Genomic DNA, 10,537 nt, shown 5'->3' on the forward strand with positions numbered 1-10,537 from the left:
GCCTGCTCTGTGACGAGAACAAATTTAAAACAGCCCTTTAGCGGAAACATCCCTCGCTAGGGCAGGCACCTTGCCGTTGGAGCGAGGCTTAGCTGAATCTCCATTCAGCCCTTCCCTGGACTGGGTAACGCGGCCGCTCATGCAGCTTCTGGGCTGCTGGCGAACAGCGACCAAGAACTGGCGCCTCCTAATACAAGGTGTGACGCGATACCGTGCCTATTGGACGATTTGCAGCCAGGAAGTTAAACCGACTGTATTTTAACGGCGCCTTCTCGACACCCGGCCGCCTCGAGGAGTAACGGTGGCCTTTCCGCGACAAGAGGCGCTGGCGTGACGGACGTTCGGGATCCCCAGCACATTTGTAGACTGCTACGCCTGGCAGGTCAGGTACGCGGTCGTAAGAAAAGGATGAAGACAACTAAGAAACAATGAACCAAAAAATAATAATAAAAAAACAACAAAGAGGAAACAAATACAAACAAAGAAACAAATACGGAAAAGAAAGGGAAAAATAAAGAGGAACGGAGGAAGACCTTCTTGGAAGGCCTCTTCGAGGCCGAGACAACTCTTCATTGAGCACGCGAGAGAAGACGATGTGCCCTCAACGTGTAGTAGTATATTCCACGAAAGGTCGTTGAGAGTCATCGATGAAGACAAGAGGTACAGAGGTAGGCACCACAGCGAATCGTCACGTGAGCGCACACAGGTCTCCAAGCCAGTCCGGCTGAATAATATCGCGTGAATCCATGCGGCGTGAGAGAGACCGCTACATGGATAGGCGGGCGAAACCACCAACAGTCACATGCTCAGGGCAACCCGGCGCGCTAGACGGCCGTAGGCAATTTGGTCTTAGCGGCTCCAGAACGAGGCACTAAATAAGGTGCCTACAAAAAAGTAAAGCTCCCGAGGAAGCCAGGGAACTGGCTCTCGCCAGATCGCCCCAGCAGGAGTCGTCGCAAAGAGTGCGATGGCAAAGCGACCGCACCCTGGAATGAGCGGAAGAGCGGGCAGCACCAGCAACAGGGTATTGAGGTAACCGGCAGTCAGACCGCACCCGCCGAAAAGCGGAAGAGCGGGCAGTACGGCGAGTAAAATCCTGATTATGGCAACCTAACTTAACGGGACGTAGAACTTTGAAAATCAAAATGAGACAGATCCGACGTGGCATTAAGTTACGTTAAGTCTCGGCTGTTCAATTATAAGCAACATCCATTTAAGAGAATGTTTAAGTGAGAGCCTGTAAGTTACGATAAGTTGCCATAATCAGACCATAAGCAGAACCCAAGCCCGCTGAAAAGCGGCGCGATAAGCAACCCCGCGATTCGGGCAGGAGACGATAGGCGCGCTGGCGAGACCGCACCTGCTGAAAAGCGGAGAAGCGGGCATTATCGCCATGATGAAAAGCACGGAGACCAGGAGAAAAGGGTAAGAGGTTTCGGCGAGACCGCACGCGCTGCAAAGCGGAAGAGGGGGCAATTAACACCCCAAAGTCTGCTCCGAAGAAGCAGCGAGTGCTTTCACCCCTCCCGGCATCAGGACCCGCGGGTTGGCACTGGGGCCCAGCGGAGGACAGACGCGGTGCTGCCTCGAAACTATTCCGCAGAGGCGCTGAGTCCGGAGCGCTAAATGGCTGGAAGAGGATGCACCAAAACTACGGAGCTGGAAGGGAGTTTTACTATGCGTCAAACGGGGTAATGAAATACCACCCATGCATAATATGACCATCTTCCTGCCGAGAAGTGCTGACAGATTATGTGATGGGGCTGCTAAGGGCGTAAAACGAAGGTCTTAACACACCAGCGTGGCGCGTCATCTCGAACAGCATTGAGGATACTGGCCTACGTCTAAACGTGGGCGTGGACGAAGATTCCTTCAACAGCGTCAGAAGGACTGAGTAAGCTGAACTTTAGGTTCAGCTACGTCAAATGAGGCCCTGGCGTCAAAATGCAGCAGAAGAAGATAAGGAAGCTGAGGAGAAAAAGATGTAGGTGGACGAAGATCCCCCCGCTTCAACAGCTACAGCGGAAGAGGACGCGCAGGTTTGTCAGCCCGCATCTCCAGCCCAATCTTCTAACACGCGGGGTACCAACCAGCAAGTTTCAGCGGCTCTTACAGAGGGGCAGGTCCCCTCAACGCAGGAGCTGATGGAGGGATTAGACCTAAGAAGGCTTGAGCTCGGTGGGAGAAGCAAGAGCAACCAAAGGCGCTCGGACCCCGACGAGCGATGAAGAGGCAACCACCGCCCTTGAAAGTAGCCCACATCAACCTGCACTATGCGATTGCAACCTCGGCTGTTATTGCGAGCAAATTTTCTTCGGATGAACTGGGCATTATACTTATTCATGAGCCGTGGACCTACACAGGCTAGGTAAGGGGTCTCAAAGAAGAACATAACAAGGTAATATGGGACCTAGCCGCAGAGGCCACTATCTTAGAACTAGACCCCGACAGTGTGGCTGGAAACTGGCAAGAAGTATTTTCACCCAGAATTCAGTCAGATGGGCGTTGAGCTCGATTGAGCGCAATAAGGTCCCAGGGGTAGATGGCATCTGTCCAGTCATGCTACAGCAGGGTGAAGAGGTCTTAATACCACACCTAGTGCACATAATGAGAAACAACCTTGCGAAAGCTTACGTTCCGTGCTAAGCGTCTGGCAGGAAATCCTGGGGATAACCCTTGGTTCCTAAGATGGCTTCACTTCATGATAGTACAGCCAGACACAATACCATCAGGTTAGCGCGGCCATAGGGGAGCAGAGGGTAATGAGGTGGCTGGCTGTCTCGCTAGAGAGGCGGCAGCCATCACTCCAGTTGGCCCACAGCCCTTACTGAGAGTAGGTCCCAATACAATAAAGGAGGAGCTTAGGATACAGAGGTACACACTAAGAGATTTAATCTGGCGCATTTCGGGAGGAATGCATATTTAAATTTTTGTCGTTTTCCTCTTTTCAAAAGAATGGCCCTATTATAGTCTAAAATACAATAATCTTGAAATAAACATACATTTTTTAGTGGTGAAACCAGGAAAAAATGACTTATGACATTTTCATTATAGTGTTTTCATTAAAAAATTCATTTGATTACTTCATTAAATACTACACAGTTGAACATATTAAAAAAAAAATTTAAATTAAACCTTATATAGAACAGATCTGTGGAAGAAAATCCTGTTTTACAAAACAAAAATCGATCGCCTCTATGGCTTTTGGCGTTCTTTTAAACTTTAGCATTCAATTTTTACTTTTCAGAGCGCTGCGTCAACTAACATTTTCACACTAATCATAGGAACAGATGCAACGGTCGGGACCTGGCTTGGACATATTTCCATAGCTGAAACATCATTTTAGCCAACCCAAGAGAATAGTCGATACCTTATATTTGGATTTATAGGCACGAATTTGGGACCAAATATCACTGTGGGCCGAGCGTGATCTATTTTTTTCGTCCTTTTGAACAACTTGCAATAGCACGCAATAAAAGATATATTAAACCGAAAGATTTTATAGTAACACATAGGCTCATTACAATAATGTACGTAAGTATATCGAATAAAATGTTTAGTTGTTTTTTTTGTTGCAGCGGCTACAAAAACCCCGCCCAAATCGGTTAGTCCCACAATCGTTGTCGTCAAGCTCTACTAGCGGTAGACCCAGGAAGCATGCAGCCTCGATGAGGTATGTCCATATGCCGAGAGTCCATATAACTCGAAGACTGCCTCTCTGTAAATGCCGTCGGTAAAGACCTGTCGGTAAGCTGACGGAACCAGAGGCTGCTTGATGAATCTCGGGACTTTGTCCGTTAGTTCGTAGAGATGCTTCCTGACGTGCCTTGGCGAGGGCTCATCAGCGATCATTTGTCTATTTGTGGCTCCCAACTAGAAACTGCCTGCAGAGCATTGTGTTATGCTCCATAATAGGGAGCATATCGGCTTCGTCGTGCAGGTGATTTTGCGGCGACATCAGAAGGCATCCTGTCGCTGTCCTGAGTGCCGTGTTTTGGCAGATCAATCAAACGTGTGGTAGAAATTCATGATGATAAGATATTTACAAGTATACTCCTAAGCTTCAGCACAGCAGATTTAAATTACAAACATACCAACTAAATGGTTTTGGGAAATCGACATTGAAGTTTGATTGTTGTTTATTGTTTATTACTTTAGAATTCATTAAGGATTCTTTAGTAAAATTTTACGTATGCGACATTTGTCAAAAATTCTGCAGCCACTTTGTATCAAATACGACAAAATGTTTTAGTCAATAAAACTGATAGCACCGATTGAAAAATTTTGTTTTAAAATATATAACTGCATCTATTACCAAAAATCGTCAGAATGTCGCTTACGATAAGTTTTATAATGCAACGAAAGATAGTGTAAACAAAGTTGTGCTCTTTTATCCCTTCCCCATTTTTGTAATGTAAAATCCGACTCACCATGTATAACCAGTTCGGAGTCACGATTGATTTCATACAAGCGTATGGCCTCGTCCAATTCCATTTGCGTAGTTATAGTACAAGGATCATTCTCTTCGTCCACCCATTTAATGGTGAAAGGCTGCAAAAAAAATGTTAGAATTTTTTTTAATTAAACATTCAAAACTTAGCTGAGGGGATCATGCTTACCTGATCAGATGGAAAACGGCATATGCCGCGTATCTCATGGCATAGATTCTCATAAGTAATATTTTCCTCTATGTAGGTTATCATTATTTCGCCATTGTAGGCCGTTTTCACTTTGATTTCATTGGTGGCACTGTTGGCGTTTGTGCCGTCCGGAATGATTTGAGAAGGCATTTTCTGCATTTGTGCTTTGAGAATGAGTAATTTTTTTATATGTCAATATGTAAAGCGTTGAAGGCACTAAACTTTTTTCACGTAAAAGTTTATCACACTTTCGATTGTGGATGTTATTATTAAAAGAGTAAGTTCGAATGAACAGTAGCTGCAAAAAGATAAAATGGATAGCATTTAAAAAAAGCAAGTAAAAGTTTATCATAAAATATAAATTATTATTGTTCACTATGCAAATTAAAAATATCTCTTAAAAAATTATATTTCCTACTAATGTCCGCTACAGCGTGGCAACCCTGCTGGTGTGTCACACAAGATTTGAGTGGGCGATAATAAACTCATATGCGCCAGCATCCATCCGCCCCTTTCGCAGTGTGACAACGAATAGCGATCAATGAAGACGATGATGAAGTTGAATTACAAAATGTAAACAAATGCGAACGTGAATCCACAAGTGGTTTGTTCCCAATGAAGCTAAGTGGATTCATATATCATTTACAAAAAGAAATAACACCTCAAGTCGAAAGGTTGACTTTAATATATTGGGCCCTTTAGTTTGGGTAACAATAAGAATGGTATGCATATTATACATATGTTGTTATTCCTCATTTCCACAGATAATATACATATATATGTAACACGAATGCGTAGACATGTCAGCATTAATTATGTAAATAATCATGGAAAAGGAACATCAAATTGTTTTGCGAAAACAATATTCTAGTAAAAAATAATTGCAACAATTCTTTTCAACTGCGTTCGCCCTTTAAAGACTTTCAGGTGCTGTGGCAACACCTTAACCAGTAATTGGACTGCCCTTTTTAACTATCTTCGCTGCTGCCAACCGACCATGAATCATGAATCATGCAACAAGTTGATTTCATTGAAATGCTTCACTGTGCCGGCCGAAAGATATGTAAATCGTTAGCACGTTTTATGCGCAACCAGCACTGTTGGAGGCAATTAATACATAGAAATGTATTTTACAGATTTTCCTGCTATTAAGTTCGGAATTTGGCACAGGCTATTTGCCACAGCTCCATCAAAAGTGATTGACAACTTTTCTGGGGTACGTTCCAGCGAGTCTGGTGTTCCACATAAATGAAAGCATATTTTTCCGTACATTGACCATTAACGAATGGCGCCATACAACAAGCGCAGAACATTCGTAGTGCTTCTGATACTTTAGCACCGTTTCCTCTATCTAGTTTCTCTGCCACTATCGGCTTATGTTAGTTGCTTTTCTTCATTCTATTTAACAATTTCCTGCGTATTAGCTACAATATATTTTATCCGCACAGCTCCACACCCCGTGTACGTTCTTGGCCAAAATGAATACATAAGTATGTATTTGAGTGTTTGTATGAATGTTCATATATCTACGTGGTGAAGTCGCCGTTTTAGGCCAAGTCTACTGTTACTTCACCTTTTTTCTACATTAAAGTTACCTTTCTTCACACCTCGTCCACTCCTATATCTAACATTTGCCACTGCCTAATTGGTTTGCAATTCTTTTCTCTTCTTTTTCCATTCACAAATTTAAAACGATGAAAGCTTTCCAAACATGACGAGTTCACTTTAATCACAATTAAAATTAAGACATTACAAAAACACAGAACTAAAATAAACAAAAAAATTAATTACGGCTTAATTTGTTCGTGGCCAACAAATTAATTTAATTCAATTGGACGAGCGGCACGGACAACCGTAAACAAGATAAATTCCGAGTGTGCGAAGAAAAATGGTAGATTATCAGAGTTGCCATTTCCAAAGCGCGATGTTGCATCCAATGTTACCGCTGACAATTTTTCGAAAGTCGCAAAAAAGTGAGACTCGACTTTATTTCATCAGATTATTTGTTGGTGAGCTACGAAAATGATCACAAATAACTTGGGGAAATGCTGAGCTACAACAACGGTGCACTAATTCTGGCTATTTCTGGAAACTTTTGCGGACAAATTTTGACATAATAAAAAGGAAAAAATCAGTCAAAATCTTTCTAGAGATGTAAATTTTAAACGCCTTTGAAAAGTAAATGCCAAAAGCATTTTTAAATATATAAGAAACAAAATATATTTAATGAAAAAAATGGTCAAAATGTGTATATAGAATTTTTAATCTAAGAAAAGGGGCAAACGGCGCATGATCTTTAAGAAAACTTTCAAACTAAGTGGGTTTCAGGAGGCATCGATCTCTAAACACTGCTTGCATCCTCTTTGCAGAAATAATCGATAAAACTAGCTTGGACACCGTAGAGTTAACGGTTTACAACCCTATTCCGGTTTTGCAATAGAATGACAATTGATCAACCTTCATTGTCGTGATTTTGTCATTGTCGTTGCACGTTGGCATTCCTAACAAAAAATGACAGGCGAAAAGCTTTTGTAAACTTACCATGCGTGGTGAAAAGTTCATTGTTGTACAAACAGTTGGTCAACGTTACTATTTGCAAAAAATATGAGCGGTGAAGCACCAGGAATGTGAGTATTTATGTGAAGTAAATAAAATCGTATATCCGTAGCAAAGTGGAAAGATGTAAGTTTTGTATATTTACATACATACATATGTATGTATTTATATCTTTCATTTATGCAGGAACACATTTGCATGCACACATTATTTGGCAGACATTAGCGACGTGGAGAAATCAGCTACGCTGCAGAGCACGAAAAGTGCACGTGGATGTAATTGGAACAGGTGGGGGACCACGGAGGGCAGACATCCCTCATTTTTTTCACAAATTTATTAAATCATCGCATTTTTTATATCAACACAGACATATGCTTTTGCCTTGTCTCCTGCCCAAAAGGTCATGACAATAAAAATGACAATTGGCATGATTCGAGCTTTTGAATTTTCCTGCGAATACCAAAAAGCTGCAATTGTCATTTTTATATCAACTGTCATCGCGGTGAGTTTTGTCAGTGTGGCGGGATAGGGCTGTTAATCTGAGATTAGTTTGTAGTAACAGCTAAACGAGGGACCAATTTCTTTTTCTACGCACGAAAATAAAGATAATCTACTTATATGTAAACCTAGTATAAGTGGATTATTTAAAATGTATTCAATGCAGCTGGCAACGTGCGAAACTTTTCTTCAAAAACTTGGTAGCACTGTTTTGCTCATCTGTTTCCGAGTTGTCAGATTTTTTCATCAGTCCGAAAAGTTCTCTCCTGAAGTCTACGTTTGTTTTTCGTGTTAAGTGATAAGAATTTCTAATTTGCGATTTTACATAAAATAATGCTATTCGTCAGTATATTTCTATAAATTGTAAAAGCAACGATTAAACTGTGACAAAAATAATCAAACAGCTTCGTTAAATTACTAAATCGTTTAGTGGACATTGCCACGGTTGTGTACGAAAAATCCAACGAGTAGCTGTGCGATTTTGGTAAATGAACCGAACGTGATTTCTTTCTATTTTCCGGAAAAAAATACGAGGGTGTGCGTCATAACCACCAGTGGTGGTGGTGGTCCAACACAAGTATCTGCAACAGCATTTAAAGAAATCATCGATTATTACTTGGCAATACATATATTAAAAAACGGATACCAAAAAAATCTCGAAAAATTTGCTAGTGCAAACATTTAGCTACAGATTTTAACTAAACTTTGACTACAACAGCGAGTGTGTAATAAAAATAGCCAAAATGATTCGCCTGAAACATTTTTAAGTAAACGTAAAATAAATTAACATTAAAACAAAATACCACAATTTTACGTCACACCCACTATTGCCAAGGCTAGCGGAACGCGGGTGCATTTATTTAAAAACCACAGATATATTGGAGATATCGGTGTGTGTTCACATTTAGAAGAAATTGGCAAAATCGGTAAGTTTATATACATTTACATTTATTTAAATAAATATCAGTGTAATAAAATTACACTATGGTATACATGAGATTTTTAAATATTGATGTATTTTGCGCAGTACGCATAACTTTTTCGATTTTTAAGCAGCGCTCTAATATCAACCACCCACCTACCATGGGCCTCATCCGCACAGTTTTCTTAATTATGTACATAAGTAGGGCTCGGAATCTCATGCACTCAAAATTCAAAAATATGCGCCATAAACAAGTAAAATATGCAGCTAAACATATTTTCGTAATATTTTATTGCCGGTACAAAAATTATAGCACATATATTTTAACAAGAAAATAACGAAAACAACCCAGTATATAATTTCAGTAGTTAAAAGTCCTTCCGAAAGGCCTTCCTGAGAGACAAGGGGTTTTCCACTATACATTCCTTTCTCCTTTAGTTTTTAAATGGAGTGGCACAGATTGAAGGGCTTCTTATTTCGCTACCCATAAAACGCCTTCCGGAAGGGCTATATAGGACATTATAGGACATACTTCATTATGGGACATACTTCAGAAGGCCTTTTGGAGGAGTTCTTTTAAAGTTGCTTCTTTAATTTATAAAAATCATACATCTTTGAAGTATTTACTTAAGGTTTATATCAAATATGTGTTATTGCAACTTGAAATTTTTATTGAAATTGATTTGTAATGCTAAATAATATAAATTTATGCATTCGCGTAAATTGTAAATGAATAAGCCCTTCTAGAGGGCATGCAAGGAAGTACTTTTTCAGCCCTTCTTGGGTAGGGTTCTTAGAATGGCTTCACTTAAGAAGGCCTACCTACATAAATTATATTTTGGGAATTCACTTCAAAATACAATACCTACATATTTATAAAATTAGTTTATAATCAAGCGGTCAGATAAAAGCAATGTTCGCGTACGCACTATCCCCTAAAATCCAGCACTAATTTTACTGCTTTTTACTGGATCGCGTTTTCGTAAGCAAAAACTTGAAAGATACCAGCAAAAGAGAGAATTGAGAGAGCAAATATGACAGCTGAACTTGCCAGTTTTTACAGGAGTTTTACTGGATAAATTTTTACTTGTAACAATTTGCCAGTACGAAAAAAACTGATCGTATGTTTCTGGATGCAATTTAAAGGAAGATGTTTGTGGGTTTTTATTGTTAAAATTGACAAAATAAACCCATTTTAATATAAAGTTTAAGGTTTTATAAGGAATTCGCTGCAAATAAATAACCAATTTATCAGATGTTCATGAAACTTTCAAATTATTACTGGACTTGCGTTCCCAGTGGGAAAATGTAATGAATAGCAATAGAAAAAATAAGTAATCAGTAAAACAGCCGTTTTCACATTCGAAAATGCACTATTTTTCCCACGGCGATGTCCTAGAAAAGTGGACATTCAATTTTGCATTACCAGTAATGCAGGAATGAATGCTATTTAATATGAATTTTTTGGGCCAACGGAGCATTGCCCTGTGCACACTGCAGTAAGTTAGTAGGTAGCGTTGGTCTAAGTCGATCGTAGGACATCCAGAACTGCCGGGTAATTCTGTACGATCCTGTACGGTTCCACATCTGCTTAGCCGTCGAGTAATACATTGCGGTAATTGTTGCTTTTATCTCTAAGCCTTTACTGGAAAATATGCAAAAATATGCACTAACAATTGAATGCCTTTTTAAAGGAAATTTCATGTTTCTTAAAGATAATTTAACCATTTTGATTTGAACATGCGCAATAAAAACATGCATTTGCATGAGATTCCCAGCCCTTAAAAGTATTTTGTGTGTTTTTATGTAGACACTGAAATTTTCCACTTCGCATGCCCGTTTGTTCGGATTTCAATTTACTTGCCACACCGTACCCCCCCAGCTGTGTGACGAACGGTTTACTCTTCCTATTTCTGTTTTG

General features: G+C 40.3%; 2 protein-coding genes across 4 annotated transcripts in view; one reads left to right on the forward strand and one right to left on the reverse strand.

Moving 5' to 3' along the window:
- Positions 1 to 3,196: 3,196 nt before the first annotated feature.
- LOC118744659 (atypical protein kinase C-like) lies at positions 3,197 to 6,495 on the reverse strand. Of its 3 annotated transcripts, none has more exons than XM_036477823.1 (4): positions 6,236 to 6,343; positions 4,620 to 4,938; positions 4,431 to 4,551; positions 3,197 to 3,980 (listed from the first exon to the last, which is right to left on the reverse strand). In XM_036477823.1, exons 2-4 carry the CDS (start codon positions 4,797 to 4,799, stop codon positions 3,958 to 3,960), a joined length of 324 nt encoding a protein of 107 aa, XP_036333716.1. In that variant the 5' UTR covers positions 4,800 to 4,938; positions 6,236 to 6,343; the 3' UTR covers positions 3,197 to 3,957. The 3 variants fall into 3 exon arrangements, with proteins under 3 accessions (XP_036333716.1, XP_036333714.1, XP_036333715.1); XM_036477821.1 differs by lacking the exon at positions 3,197 to 3,980 and adding an exon at positions 6,432 to 6,495 and having other exon boundaries at positions 4,225 to 4,551; positions 6,236 to 6,363; XM_036477822.1 differs by lacking the exons at positions 3,197 to 3,980; positions 6,236 to 6,343 and adding an exon at positions 5,911 to 5,978 and having other exon boundaries at positions 4,225 to 4,551.
- A 1,444-nt stretch (positions 6,496 to 7,939) lies between these two features.
- LOC118744657 overlaps positions 7,940 to 10,537 on the forward strand; it is a 50,120-nt gene continuing 47,522 nt past the window's right edge. The window contains exon 1 of the mRNA XM_036477816.1: positions 7,940 to 8,620. The gene's annotated coding sequence lies outside the window, so the exon portion shown is untranslated. The remainder of the gene's footprint in view (positions 8,621 to 10,537) is intronic.

Source organism: Rhagoletis pomonella, unplaced genomic scaffold (genome assembly GCF_013731165.1).
Source record: "Rhagoletis pomonella isolate Grant_MI unplaced genomic scaffold, Rhpom_1.0 Rhpom_scaffold_00008, whole genome shotgun sequence".
NCBI classification, from domain to species: domain Eukaryota; kingdom Metazoa; phylum Arthropoda; class Insecta; order Diptera; family Tephritidae; genus Rhagoletis; species Rhagoletis pomonella.

Coding starts and splice junctions, on each gene's coding strand:
- LOC118744659 (XM_036477821.1), bottom strand. CDS start 4,799: ATGCAGAAAATGCCTTCTCAAATCATTCCGGACGGCACAAACGCCAAC. Junction 4,552..4,619: donor GCCGTTTTCCATCTGATCAG/GTAAGCATGATC, acceptor TTTTTTTTGCAG/CCTTTCACCATTAAATGGGT.